Genomic DNA, 14,731 nt, shown 5'->3' with positions numbered 1-14,731 from the left:
TGTATAAGAGACAGGGGGGGAGGAGGGGGAGGAGGGGAAGGAGGAAAAGACACAAAGTACCTGGCTGCCCAACAGGCTGCTGACCTGGCTACCTCACCCTGCTAGCCCCTGGGCAGAGCCTTGTTGTGGGGGGGCTCTCCTGTGACTGTAGTGCTCAGCAGAATCCCCAGTCTGGGTGCTGTTTTACCCCCACCTGTGACAACCAAAATGTCTCCCAGACACTGCCAAGTGTCCCCTGGGGGTAGGATTTCCAAATAAAGTCTAGGTGCCCATGGGTCATTTTTACTGTGCATGTGCCATGCAGTATTGGGATATACTTGAACTGGACGGCCATTCCTTGTTTATCTCCACGGGGGAACTGGGGATCGTGGCTCGTGGTTTTCCCCTTGAGATCGGGTGGCATTTCATGGGGGTGGGGCTGGCACGGCTGAGAGTTACAGTTAGTTGTCGTCAGCTGTGGCAGGGCCAGGCACCGCCCCTGGCCTGGAGCAGGCATCTGAGAGCTGGCCCCACTGCAGACCTGTAAGCGGCGCTGGGGCAGGGCCTGCACCAGAGGCCCCCACCTCAGGCCGCCCCCCAAGCCTGTGCGCTTCTTCCCCTCTCTGAGCTGACCGTCACGGCTGATCGTCTGTCCACACTATCAGCCCCGAAGGACTCTACATTGCCTTGGCCCAGGCAGTCACCCTCACCCTGTGGGGCCTTCAGAAGGACACGCAATTCCAGGAGGGCGGGCTCTGGGCACCTGCCAGGGGCAGAGCGCGGGGCATTGTGCTGTGGCGGTGGCTGGCATCGGTGCCTGTCAGTGTGCAGCACTTGGAGAGGAAATCCGTGCTTCCTGCCGGACAGAAACACTCCTCGTCCCCCAGGATGCTGTGTTCACCTGTCAGATTGGCACAGATGAACAAAGCTGCTACCACTGTTGGCGCCGTGACCTTCACATGGTGGGCAAAGTGGGGGCCAAACCTGAAGACAGCAGGGGCAGGCCCCCACCACCTGGAACATTCTGCTGCTGGCTGCCTCCCGAGTGCATGGCGGCCCAGTACGCTCACTGAAGTCCTGCTTGCGGAGGGCAGGCTGGGGGCTGGCACACAGGGCGCCCCCTCCAGTGTGGACTTCCAGCTACAGAAGGGGCGGCAGCTCTCAGCGGGGCCCTTTGCCTTGTGTGTTGTCCAGTGGAAGGACCAGGTAGGGTGCTCCCAGCCAGACCCCCGTCTATGCAGCCTGGTGGAGCCAGGCCTTGCTAGCCACCAGGCCCTGGGAGGGAAACGGCAACCCCACAGGCTGGGGGTCCGGTCCCATCAGCCCCCAACCCTGAAGCTGAGAACCGGTCAGTGTGGCCATTAATTCTGGGTCCCTGGAGGCACCGAGGCAGGAGACCTCACTGGAGGCCCAGCAGCGGCCTCCCTGGCCGCCCGGCTCTGAAGGCTCACCCTCCCCTTCACCCACCCTACAAACGCTTTCCGAGCACCTGGTTCGGGCCAGGCCCAGGAGACTGGGCCCCAGGGACGGCAGAGCAGCTGCCCTGATGGCAGGCAGGAGGTTTGGGGAGGAGATCCATGCCTTGCTGAGGTGGGCAGGTCACTTGTTCCACATCTTGTGTCCCTGCTGTGTGCTGGGGCTACAGGATGGACAGGCAGCAGGATTCCTAAGCTGGGGGAACAGGTGTGCAAGGAGGACCTGGAAGTGGGAAGTGCCCTCTGGGTAGTGACCACCAGCGCTGGACAGGAGCCTGTCAGCAGATTACCAGGACAAGGAGGGAGCGTGGCTGTCACTGCTACAGGACTGGCCAGACCCCTCCTTCCCCAGGACAGCAGGTGCTCGAGGTTTAGCTTAAGCTCCGTGACCAGAGAGACAGGCTAAATCCTGCTGTGAGCCCGAGGGCTCCGCCTGGGCTGGGCCAGCTGAAGACCTGGCACTCCTGCCCTCCCTGGCCTCCCAGGAGCTCCCAGGGTGCGGCCCTCCCTGGGGCCTCTCCCTCCTGGACTCAGCCACAGTTAGTGCCCAGGGGGCCATCTGTTCACCTGTGGGCTTGGCCCTGGGACCTGGGTCAGGGCAAAGCCTATAGGGACACAGTAAGTGTCAGGCCTCCACAGCTCCTGACCGCGGCTGTCCTCCCCTGAAACCAGGTGTTCATGCTATCATGGGGCTGACCTTGGGTGAGCTGTGGCCAGTCTTGAACCTGTGAAGGCCAATCAGAAGGATGGCCATCCCCACAACCAGCCACTGGCCAAGGGTCCCAGGCTGAGTGAAGAGGCTTTGAGTCCCATGGGAAAGGCAGTTAGGTGTGGGCCAGGACAGGCAGGTCCCAGCTCCCCCGGGCCTGACCCAGGCAGTACCCTGCCCTCTCGGGTCCCCAACTTCCCCTTCTCCACAGGCTCCCCGCCCTCCCCGAGCCCTCGCTTGGCAAGAAAGACCTGCAAACCCCCAGCCTCAGCCAGACCTGATCCAGAGCAGCCCACAGAACCCTGCCGGCTGCCCCCACAGCGGTCAAGGTCCCGAGAGCAAGGACAGTCTGGGAAACCGTCACAGCCCAGGGGAGCCCGAGAGACCTGCCCCACTCCACGTGGGAGGGACCCTGACGAGGTCTGGGACAGGGAACCTGAACACAAGGTGGCCTCGGTGAACCCCTACACAGTGCATGACCCCAGGACGGGAAACGGGGCGGGACCCACAGCACCTCCCGACTCTCAAGTTCTCTAAGAGTTAAAACTGTTCCCAAAGCAAAGCCTGCTTTAAAAACACCTTAACAAACCCCAATAACAAACCCCACCCGGGACAGTCGCCGTCTGTACGACTCGGCTGGCCCAGGCGTCCTGAGGACTGGCCCGTCTGCCTAGCTCAGGGGACGCCCACGCTGCACTTCCAGGGCCACCGAGAACCACGCGGCTCAGGCGCTGCTCCCTTGGTGTGCCACCCTCTGTGCCCAGGAGAGCAGCAGGAAGACCGCGTGCTTCACCCCCCAGCTGCTAGCCAAGCCCCTCCCAACCCACCGTGTGGCCTTGAGCTGGCCGGTGCTGCCCTGTGCCTCAGTCTCCCTGAATGTGAAGTCACTGTTGCCATCCTGCTGCGTAAGGATGAGCTGTGCCCGGCTCCCACGGACACCATGAGTGCCAGCCCTCAGAGGAGGGGCGCCAGGGAGATGCTCTGGCCATGGCTGGGCCCTCGGGGGAAGGATCCCACAGAACACAGTGCTGGGCCCACTGTCCTCGGGGGAAACAAAGGGTTCTCAGCATAGCCGGAGCCCCCCTCAGATGTCACCCTCCATGTCCCCTTCTCAGACTGGCAGATGGAGGACTTGTTCCTGTCCCACACACCAGAGGGCTTGGAGGGGACGTGATTTGTAGTGGGTTGTACAGTGTCCTCCAAAATTCACACCAACCTAGGACCTCAGAATGTGGCCTTATATGGAAATGAGGTCTTTTTGCAGATGTAATTAGTTAAGAATCTTGTGATGAGCTCATCCCGGATTAGGGGGTCTAAATGCAATGACATGTCCTTACAAGAAAAGGAGAGGGAGGCTCGGACACAGACAGAGAAGGTGCCATGTGAAGACACAGGCAGGCCCTGAGCCAGGGACGCTGGAGCCACCAGGAGCTGGACGAGGCAGGAAGGAGCCTCCCCGGCAGCCCCAGAGAAGTGTGGCCCGTGCCACCTGGACCTCAGACGCCTGGCCTCTAGAGCGGTGGACAGCAGAGTCCTGCTGCTCCTGCACCCAGTCCTGGTCATTTATCACAGAGCCTGGGCACCTGTGTGTGCTGGAGGCAGCGGACCCCAGGCAGTGCCTGCCCACGCCACTCAGACTGGCTCAGAGGGGAGGGGCCAGGCCTCTGTCTTCCTGCAGACGTGACCCTTGGGCCTGTGGAGGCCCAGGTAGGAGGTGGGTGGGGAAGCGCTGGGTGGCCGGGAGTGGAGGGGCAGACTGAAGCCCAGAGAGAAGTGCCCCAGCCCTGGATACCGCACACCTCAAGGGGACGTGGGCCAATCCCATTGCTCTCGTTCCTCCTAGGGGAGTGAGAACAGGTGGTGGAGGGCCTCCTGGAGAGGTACCCACAGCCAGGCTGACTCCAGACTTGTCCTGCCTCCCTGGGCCTCAGCTTCCCCACTGAAAGGTGAGGCTTTGCAGGGAGCACAGGCACCTTCCAGCTCAGAAAGCAGCCAAGATTCTAGAAGATTCCCAAAGCAAGAGGAGGATGTGACAGCCACTGTGAGCCTCAGAGCAGCCAACAGACCACCCAGCTGGACCCTGGACTCCACCACCCGGGTCCCTTAGTGCAGCCACCCAGAGCCTCCCAGATAGACCTGAGATCCCTTAGACCTATCAAATGGAGCCCAGCCTGGCCAATTGGTCCCTCCGCGCTGGTGTCCGGGTTACACTGGATTAAATGGGACAGTGACCCAGGCAGGGGAGGCGGCTGGGTGGCACGGTGCTCGTGCAGCATGCTCAAGGCCCTGGGTTCGATCCCCAGCACCAAATAAATAAATAAAAATAACTTGGCCTACTTATTGTTTTGTTTGTCCCTGTCCCTGGGACTGCCGCAGTCTGGAGTCTGCTCTCTGCTCGGGGGACAGCGCAGCTGCCTTGCTGAGCCCCGCGCAGCCGACCTGTTAGCTCAAAGCACTCTCAGAACCCAGCACACAGCAGGCGCTCAATACACAGTCAAGGGCCGGGTGAAGGGCGCTGAGAACAGTGAGACCCAGAGAGACAAGGTGGCTTTCCCCAGGGCGGCCACGCATGGCTGGTGGACTCCGGGAAAGGGAGACTGCAGTGGATCGGGCCGCCCCGGCAGGCCCTCTGTGGCTGCGGGGGCCACGTGCCCCCGAAGCTGGTCTTGCTCCAAGGCCCAATCCCGATAAAGGACAGAGCTGGGATTTGAACTAGGGAAGTGCCTTGGAGCTGGGCACGTTGTGAAAGGGTCAAGCGGGAGTGGCTGGGTGGTCCCGAGCCCTGGCCCCAGTCTCGGGGCTACAGCAGAGGGGCCAAGGTCCTAACTGGGTCCCTGTCCTGGACTGTGTGCTGGCCTGCTCTACCACTGAGCCACGTCCCCAGCTATAGCCATTTATTGTTGTCTGACCCAGTCATTCCGATTTTGGGGACTTGTCCCAGGGAAGTAATAATAATAATAAAACCAGAAAAAATCAAGATGCCGACGTGGTGTCACCTACACAACAGCCGGCCAGGACAACTCTGGGCGATCCGACGGTCGTTACTGAGGGCTGACCCAGTGCCATCTCAAGAAACACCACCCCAGACCGCACAGGACGCACAGACCACCTGTGGCCGCCGGGGAGGAGGATGGAGGAGGACCGTCAGCTGCGGGGGCCTGTGGGGAGGACACAGGCAGGGCTCCGGGAGGAGGGGGGTCTGCCTTGGCTGGGCACAGGGCCAAGGCTCTGTGCTGGCACTGCCGACGCCTGGAGCCACCGCCACGCCCGTGTGGCCTCCAGAGGCCAAGGCAGGGTGGGCAGAGGCCTGCAGGACCAGAGCCAGCAATGAAAAATGGATGAGCCGCGCCCGGCTTGGGGGCCACTCCAGCACTCGGCTGAGCCAGCGCCGGCCGGAAGGCGGCCCTCTTAAAAGCTCCGGCCCAGAAGCTGTCAGCCTGCCGCCAGGCTCTCAGTCCTGGGGGGTGGGAGCGAGGGCTCAGGTATCGGCAGGGTCCCTGGCCCCCGGTCTGCTTCCCTGGTGGAGCCCTGCCCTTGTCTGAGAGGAACGTGGCTACTGGGTCAGCTCCAGGGGTGGTCCCTTGTCAGACGCCCTGACCTGACACCCAGAGGAGCTCACAAGTCCATCAGGAGGCCAAGCGGGGGACAGAACGGCCTCTCCATGCTGTGCCTCTGAAGCACCCCCAGGGCCCATGCCTTGCGGCTGGGTCCCCAGCCCGCAGCCCTGCTGGGAGGTGGTGGGGCTTGTGAGCACCTGACTTCCCCCTCTCCCACCCCTCCTGCCTTCCTGGAGATGAACAGGCTCCCCTCCCCTCCCCTGCCCCGGGCCGCTGCCAGGGAATTCTGAACCACATGGGCCCCAAGCAACGGGCCTGGTGACGACCCACCGAGGCTCTGAAGCTGTGGGCAGAATAAACCCTCGCTCTGCATAAGTCGTTCATCTCAGGAACTTTGTCACAGTGACGCAAGACGGACTGACAGGGTAGGCACAGGGGAAGGCCCTCAGGTGCACAAGGAAACAAGCTCAAGTGCAGAATCAAACACCGGGATCCACGGGTGTACGCCACCTCGTCCAGTTCATGGAGAGAGAAAGCAGGACGGCAGCAGCCGGGAGCGGGGGAGGGGCCGGGAGTCGTGTTCAACTGTCCAGTCCCCGGCTGGGAACAGGACGTATTATTTCTGGAGGTGGGTGGGGCAGTTTATGCCACCGACCTGTACGCAACCTGTACGCGTGTGTCACAGTTGAGATGGTACATTTTACATTTCGTATATTCTACCACAGCCAAAGAACACAGCAGCAACACAGAGCTGTCCTGCGTGCCAACTCTGCCGCGCACTGGGGGGACCCAGTGGCCACCTTGCAGTCAAGTCTCCAAGACCAGCCCCCACTGCTCACAAATACTCCGCAACTCTCTCTCACCCTCCCTGGGCTCAGCCTGGGGACTCGGAGGGAACCGGGCCCTGGCCACGTGGGCTCCAGCATCCCAGCCCACTTTGCAAACAACACCCCAGTCCTCTCCAGAGGAACCTCTCTGTCCGAGTTGACCCGTCTGGGTGGCGCTGTCATTCAAGATGCCCCGCCCACTCGGGCTCTGGAGCGGGCCAATCAGAAGCCCTCCTGGAGCGATTCCCGGGTCCGCGCCTGGCGCAGAACCTTTCCACCCGCTTCATTTCGTCACTCGCGGGACTCCCTGAGCCTCCCTTTCTGGAACAGTGGCAGTCACAGCAGCTTGCCACCAAGACCCCGCGGGCTGCCTCGAGCTCCAGGCAGGGGCCACCGAGCCCGGTGCCTTTGATGAGAGCAGAAATAAAACCAGTCGGAGCAGCTGGCCCGGAACACACGGTGGAGCGAGTGCTGTGTTCTGGGTGCTCCCGGTGAGCAGGGCCTATTGTGGCCCCGATTTCACAGACCTGGAAGCCAAGGCGCTCGTTCCAGGGCTGCAGCAGCCAGGCGCAGGCTGGAGTGAGGCAGAGCGGTGGTCTGCTGTGGCCCAGCACCTGGAGGACGGGGGCAGGGAGGAGGCCCAGCAGCTAGCTGCTGCGTTCATATGCGGCTATGGGGTCTCGGCCACCACCCTGTGCACCTGGGACTGAGCGTGTCCCCACCTGGAAGACACTCCAGGGACAGCCGGGGTGAAACCAGCACAGCTCTCTGGAGCTAGTCAGGCCCTGGGCCTGCTGCACCTGGCCAGGGGCCGGCCAGGGTGGCTCTGGGACTTTAGGCTGGGAGAGGAGGGATGAGGGCTGGAGCCTGTGTCACCAGGGCAGGACACAGAAGAAGGACAGCGTGGGCTCCTGGGCAGAGGTCTCTTGGGTCGGCCACACGGGTCTGAGGTGCCAAGGGCCATGCAGATGCTGGACAGTAAGGCCACCTCCACCAAGACTACAAACACCCCTCACTGATTCTGTGTCCTTCTAGAACTTTCCCCTCCTGCCTTTGCTCTCAGCCATCCCCCAGCCATGACTCCCGTCTGGGCCATCTCAGGCTCTGGTGTGTTGGGCGACAACCCGAGTGTCTAGCCCCTTCGCTGGGGCCTTCCTCCCTCTCCCCTGCTTGCCTGGGAGTGCCCTCTGGGGCTGAAATGGAGGCCCAAGGGCCCAGGGACTTCCCCACTGCTAACCACCAGTGAAAGGAAGGAGGAGGGTGCAGAGTCAGAGCAAACATTTACAGAGCACCTGCTGTGTGCAGGGCTTGAGCAGGGATGGTTTCCTGCCTCTCCCCTGTCTGGACAGCAGCCCTGGGCCTCCCTGGACCTGCCTCCTACCCCCATCACCCTCGAGACCCCCTCACCCGAGGGCAGAGCCTCCTGCTTACCTTTGAGGCAGGACAGTCTAAGCCCCATGGCGGCTCCTCGGTGGCCTGTGGAGAGAGGAGAGCACTCAGACAGGGCCCGGGGACCTGTTTTGTACTGGCCCTTCTGGGTGACAACAGGAAGCAGCGGGAGGGACACACCATGGGCCACAAGTCATGGCACCTGCTGACTACATTGGGCTGAATTTGCTCAAAAATGGAGTCTGCTGGTGGAGACTTTCAGGGGCCTCAAAGCTAGATATGCTGGAGGGCTGGTGGGCGGCAGCCAGCCGTGAAGGTCGAGGGGAGACCCAGGCTGGGGCTGATGGTGAGAACCAAGACCACCACGCTTCTCCTTCCAGGGCCACAGAGCAATGGCCAGCCATACGGACGGGGACCCTTGGGCCAGGCTGTGGCACTGGCCGGAAGCCAGGAGGGGGCAGGGCTGTCCCTCTTTTCAGTTCAGATTCTTGGAGGCCTAATGGGTTAAACCATAAAGGGGCACTGTCCCCAGTCCCTGGGAAACGAGGATTGTCCTAGCCCTGTTCCTTGGAATTCTGAGTAATTGGTGAGCACAGTGGTGCACAACGGGGACCCCAGCTACTCAGGAGGCTGGGCAGGATCACAAGTTCAGGCCACATATCAGTGAGCCCCTGTCTCAAAATAAAATAAATAAAAAAGGGGTAGGGAGAGTGGGAGAGCACGTGCCTGCCATGCTCAAAGCCCTGGGTTCCTTCTCTAGTACCAAGGTCCAAAAAAAAAAAAAAAAGGAGTCTTAATAATTCATCCATAAAGATGCAGCCAGTGGCCTGGGGCCCTGCATGCTCCCGTCTCTCCACCTCAGGGACACTCTGCGAGGGACTCCTGCTGCCCCATTTTGCAGATATGGAAGTCAAAGCTCAGAGAGGTCGTGTCGGCTGCCCAAGGCCACCAGCTTAGTGGAATGTGGAGCTGGGAGCAAGGACTTCCCTGACTCTGGGGCTGGAGTCCCACCTGGCCGAGGCAGGGCTCGGTAGGCCCATCTGAGGGAGACCCAGAAGGGCCCAGGCAGTCCGGGCCCGATGGCAAGTGAGGGGGCTGGGACAGGGCCAGAGCAGAGGAGCCTGGAGAGGGTCTCCTGAGGAGGTCAGCTTCCTGCTTGAGGAAAGTGCTAGTGGACACCAGTGGGCTCCAATCAGACTGACACTTCCGGCCTCCTGCTCCTAAGGGGGGCCCAGTGGAAAAGCTGAAACGGACAGTGGACAGAGGGAGCAGATGAGGAAAGGAGGAGATTCTAGAGACCATAAAAGAACAGCCCCCACCCCCACCGACTCCCAGCTCGGAGGCCCCTTCTCTCTGCAGAAGTCTGTCCCTGTCACTTGGGCACTGAGCCTGCTGCTTGCTTGCCGTCTCTGTGTCCTGTTCTTGGCTGAACGGAGACCATAAACCCAGCAGCCCTAGATGGCAACACACTCAGAAAGGGGAGATGCTGCCACCCTGAGGGGTCCCCTCCTCTAGAGGCGGCCTGGCGCTGAGCACGTTCTTCATCCACGGAGAGCGGCCTGAGTGCCAGGCTCTGGGCCAGGTTGGCTGGTAGAGGCCCCATGACCCCTCGTTGTCCTCTGATGGCACAGTGGCCTGGGGTGCTCCTGCTTCCTCCCTGACTCTCTGTTGCTGGGGTCAGCCCTGCACCCCTTTCCAACTTTCTCCCGGCCTCCCCACCCGCAAGGAACATCTAGTACAATTCCTACCCTAACCGCTGATCTTGGAGGACCCAGACCACCACAGGTGGGCACATGGCCACAGAGGGCACCTCTCCGGAATCTGCCTGCTCACATTGGCAGATGGACAGGTAAACCAGCCCCACAGGGGCAGGTGGGGCAGGGCAGGATGCCATCCTGTGGGGATGGAGGAGAGTTTGGCTGGACCCAGGGCTGGCATCCCCAAATATAGGCAGGAGTGACCCAAGCAGGGCACAATGCTCTGGAAGCAGGAAGAGATTGCGAAGGTCCCGGGAAGACAAAGGTCTGTGGGAGGACCCAGAGACGGGAGGTCAGGGCGGGCTCAGGTGGGGGAGCCGGGGGTGAGCCTCCAGTTTCCGGAGGCCAGTTACAGCCTCCAGATGTCATTCTGAGGACATTGAGGAGCAAGTCTGCTAACCCAGGGCCCCAGCCCCTTGTCTGCAGGTGGTGGCACTGTGGAGCCACAGTCAGTGTTTGAACGAGGCCCCAGGGACGGGGCGCTTGCTAAGGCCCAAGGAGTGTGAGTGGTGGGGAGCCCAGTGTGGCCAATGGCAGGTCCACAGGTGGCAAGCCCGAGATGTCCACTAGAAGATGGCCTGGGGGCCTGGGAGAAGGGGGAGAGGTGACAGGCAGGTACTGGTGGGGCAGGTGCAGGCCTGAGGCCTGTCACGTCAGGCGCTGGCCCTGCTGCGGTCCTGCCATGCCGGGTGGCACAGACCTGGCTCTGCGGCTTGGGCACATTCACACCCCACACTTCACCTGCCTCATCTGTGAAGTGGGGACTGCCTGGCCACACGCCGCGGTCACTGCTGCAGCGCACGTGAGCAGTGAGTGTCAGGAGGTGAGGACGGGGTCCCTGCTGGACACACAGCAGGAGGATCTGGAGGGGGGAGGCAGAGGCTCCTGGCAGCCGGGCCTTGGTACGGCACTGTCCACGTGGACTCTGGAGCAGCGGCCTGGACGCCCCGCAGTCCGGGTCCCCTGACCCAGGATCTGCACTGTCACCACAGCGAGGGGAGGAGAGTGCTGTGGGCACTGATCACTGAGAGCTTTCCCAAACCCTGCCTGGGCTCACCCCCAGGGGGCCTGGGTGATGGGTCTGGGGTGTGGGCTGGCACCGGGTTTAAAAGCTCCCGGGGATTCCAATATGCAGGAGGAGACATCAGGGAGGGGAGGGCCCTGCCTGCAGGAAGGCCCAGCTCTGGAGCCTTCGTGGTGACCACTTTGTGTCACCTGCGGTTAGGCCACACTTCCAGCCACCCCACCAGCCTGGGGTTGCTCCTATCCCCACTTCACAGACGGGGAATGAGGCGAGGGAGGTGAGTTACTTGCACAGGGCCGTGGGGGCTGCAGCATGGAGCGAGGGCTCAACCAGCACTTCCGACTCTTCCCACCACCAGGCAGCGCGAGATCGTGGGTCCCAAGAAGCACAGAGTCCCAGGAGTGGCATGGTGGGCGCACCCCGCCTGTCCCCGCTTGCCCTCCCCGAGCTGGGTCTCCTGTCCCTGAGGCTGCCCGCCCTGCCCCGGGCCCCCGCAGTCCTGACGCGTTCAGGCCCCGAGCTCTGGCCTAGGGAAGACTGTGCTGTGTGGCGGCAGCAGCACCTCCCAGAAGGACTGTCCCCAACTGACAGGCTGAGTCCCCGGGGCTGACCTGCAACTGGAACACTGCCTATAGGGAGACCCTCGGGGACGAGGCCAGGGAGGAAAGAAGAGGATGGGGACCAGTAGTGGCTCCAGCCTGGTGGCACTGGAGACCCAGAAACTGGGCCAGGTCCAGCAGACACAGCATCAGGGGCTCGTGTCCAGGTGACAACTTAGGCTTCCTGCTGGAGGGTCCCGTGTGGCTCAGCCATCTGGGCCCAGGCTGCCGTGTACCACGGTGCCACCACCTCTGACCAGGACGCGCAAAGGCAGTGGGCAGGGGAGCGGCCGGGAAGGCGAGGAGAACATGCTGGGCTCAGTGTTCTCGTGTGCCACCTGGGCATAATGCCACCAGCCTCCAGGACAGGGCTGGATTATTTGTCACTGTGGCCTTCCTCATGTCATCATCCCTGCCACCATCCTTGCCATTGCTATCACTGGGATTGTTATCGTGTAGAGTCACCAGGCACCTTCAAGGTGCTGCACAGAAGACCATGAGATCCTGCAGCGCGGTCCCCACTGAGTCGTTCTGGGGACAGGCAGGCATGGAGGGAGTGTGGAGCTGCCCCACTCCTCGGTGACAGGGCCAGCCCCTGTGGGACTCAGGTGCATCCATATGAGAGTCCCCGGGTGACCTAAGGGCCTGGGAGCAGGAGCTGAGGCTCAGAGGTGAGCTGGGCCTCCAGATGTAATTCTGAGGACGCTAAGGAACGAGTCTGCTCACCCAGGGCCCCAGCCCCTTGTCTACAGGTGGTGGCACCCCCAGGGCACAGGGACCCCGCATGAGGGTCACCTTGCTCCCCACCACCTTCCTGGACGCAGCTGATGGGCGCCAAGCTCACTCTCTCGGAGGCTGTCCTGGGCTGAGTATCCTCTAAGAACAACTCCTGACCTGACAAGACTGAAGAGGAGCTCAGGTGCGCAGCCCTCACGGCCAGCGGAGGGAGCTGCAGCCCTGGACTACGGACTCCAAAGCCGGGGCCATTCCCGCGCTGAGCTTTGGCGCCATGTCCTGCGAGCCCCCAGCTTTGTATTGTTTGAACTTACTACCCACGAAGACACATTGAAATCAGAAGGAATGGGAGGGGCCCGAGCGTGGCCAATGGCCCAAGAGTGAGAGGAAGGGACACCTGTGATCCCAGCTACTGCAGGAGGATCCAAAGTTCAAGGCCAGCCTGGGAAACTTAGCAAGACCCTGTCCCAAAATAAGAGAAGACAAAAGGCTGGGGACGAAGCTCCCCATGGGCTCCAGCGCATGGTGGGGGCCCTGTCGCCCAGCACTGGGGTCTCTTCACACGTGTGCAGGGGGTGAGCCCGCCCTTGGTGTTTCCTTCTCTTTAAACCCTGGGAGGCTGGGGAGTGCACCACAGTTTCCCATCAAACAGGCTTTTCCTTGCACAGAGGGATAGTAATCTCCCCACACCAAATGGCCACAGGACTGTCCAGTGATAGTGGGTAATATACAAACCAACTTCCTCCTGCAGGGGTCCCCCTGACAGGGCGAGGGAGCACACCACACAGTGGCACTGCCAGGGAAGGGCGCTCTCCCAAGCTGTGGCCACCTTGTCCCAGCAGCCTTGGAGGAAGGAGCCACAGCTACCAGTCCACAGTGGTGGCCGTGCCAGCTTGCCTGCCAGGTTTTCAGCTCAGACAGAAAAGTAAAACAAGGAGTTTGCCAAGTCCCTAAGATGTGGCGGTGAGGTCAAGGCACGGAGCCGTCTGCTGGTGGGGTGACCCTGCTGTTAGAATCCCGGCCTCGCTCAGTACTTTGGTGGGTCCTGCAGGTTCAGCTCCAGTGGCTGAGATAAGCTCTCCTGGAATGAGTGGGACACACCCAGGGCTGGAGGGGGCTGGGGTGCCAGGGCAAATGGAGCATGCCCATTTGGGGCACATGCACCCTAAGAATCAGGCACTGTTGATCTGCACTTAAATTTGGCTGAGTGTCCCTGTTTCCCTTTGCTGAACGTGGCCACCCTAGCAGAGGTGGGTTCTGATGTCTAGGTGGCCCAAAGAAGAAACTGAATGCTCAGGAGGGAAAGTGACAGATGGCAGTCAGACTGGAGCTCCACCTGGCTTGGTCTCTGCAGAGCCACCTCCCAGATGAAATCAGAACAGGCCTACAGAGGTGGTGAGTCACCTAGCCCCACCTCCTTAACAAAGACCTTCTTCAAGGACCAGGGGGTGGGGGAAGAGTCAGGGCTGAGGAACGTGTTAAAGCCTAGGTGGGTGGACTTGGTAGGCAGAGAAGGTTCCATGCCAGCTGGGGAAGGCTGGCCAGGACCCCACCTGTGGACTCCTGTCCTTGCCACAGACACAGAGAAGGGTGCGGACCACACCTCTGCATCTCGGTTTTCTTTGGAAAAGGCACTTCCTCCTTGCAACGGGATTAGAATCTCTGCAATTCCAGGCCAAGGGCTGTGCTAGGGACAGATGCTGGCACCAGATGCCGCCTCCAGGTCCACAGAGGGCATACCCGATTCTCAGCAGGAGGACCTGCAGGAGGCCACGGGCCCCAGGGAGGCTGGCAGCTGCCTGGCCACAGCCTGTCTCCAATAGGAGGAGGGGGCAAGGTGCCCACTGAAACCCTACTGGGGCCTGGGTCTCGGCCTCCCACTACCCACACCCCCTCTGGGCCACTGTGATGGCTCCACGCTTGGGCTGTGCACACCTTTCTGCATGTTGCAGGCCAATGAAAACATAGGTCAGCCAAGGAAGCACATGGACGCAAGAAAAAAGTGTCCTTTGTGCTTTCTGTCTGTGGACTGTGGAGCCACAGTGGACAGGGCACAGGGGAGGAGAGCACTTTTGGAAGTCCGGTTACTGCTGGTGGGGAAGGCAGCACGGCTAGGAGGAGCATGGGGCCACATGTTCTGCCTCTTGGTCTGGGGTTCACGTGTGTTGGGTGTGAATTACTGTGTGTTGTCCCCCACTGATCTGTGTGAAGTCAGGACACGGAGCCGTCTGCTGGTGGAGTGACCCTGCTGTTAGAATCCTGGCCTCGCTCAGTACTTTGGTGGGTCCTGCAGGTTCAGCTCCAGTGGCTGAGATAAGCTTTCCTGGAATGAATGGGACACACCCAGGGCTGGAGTGGCTGGGGTGCTGGGGCAAATGGAGCATGCCCATTTTGGACACATGCACCCTAAGAATCATGCACTGTTGATCTGCACTGTGTGTGTGTGTGTGTGTGTGTGTGTGTGGTGCTGGGGAAGGAACCCAGGACCTTGCACATTCTTAATCTTTCTAGGGTTGGGGCTATAGCTCTGAGGTAGAGCACTTGCCTAGCATGTGCAAGGCCCTGGGCCGGATGCCCATCTGTGAAAAAAAAATAATAAAAATTTTAAAATAGTGCATGTGTGTGTGTACCTAAAGTCATTCCACTGGGGCTTACACTCACTGGTCCACAGGCCTGGCTG

The 14,731-nt window shown here is 61.2% G+C and overlaps 1 protein-coding gene across 1 annotated transcript in view; it reads right to left on the bottom strand.

Moving 5' to 3' along the window:
- The window catches only part of CUNH16orf74 (chromosome unknown C16orf74 homolog), a 20,378-nt gene extending 11,198 nt beyond the window's left edge, over positions 1-9,180 (bottom strand). The window contains exons 1-2 of the mRNA XM_015496276.2: positions 8,948-9,180; positions 7,979-8,023 (exon numbers count right to left, since the gene is read on the bottom strand). Of these exons, the coding sequence (XP_015351762.2) occupies positions 7,979-8,006 (28 nt within the window). The 5' untranslated portion in view covers positions 8,007-8,023; positions 8,948-9,180. The remainder of the gene's footprint in view (positions 1-7,978; positions 8,024-8,947) is intronic.
- Between the last annotated feature and the right edge of the window lie 5,551 nt (positions 9,181-14,731).

Source organism: Marmota marmota, unplaced genomic scaffold, assembly GCF_001458135.2.
Source record: "Marmota marmota marmota unplaced genomic scaffold, marMar, whole genome shotgun sequence".
NCBI lineage: Eukaryota > Metazoa > Chordata > Mammalia > Rodentia > Sciuridae > Marmota > Marmota marmota.
The sequence above is the reverse complement of the archived record's forward strand: the minus strand, read 5'-3'. Positions and strand labels throughout refer to the sequence as shown.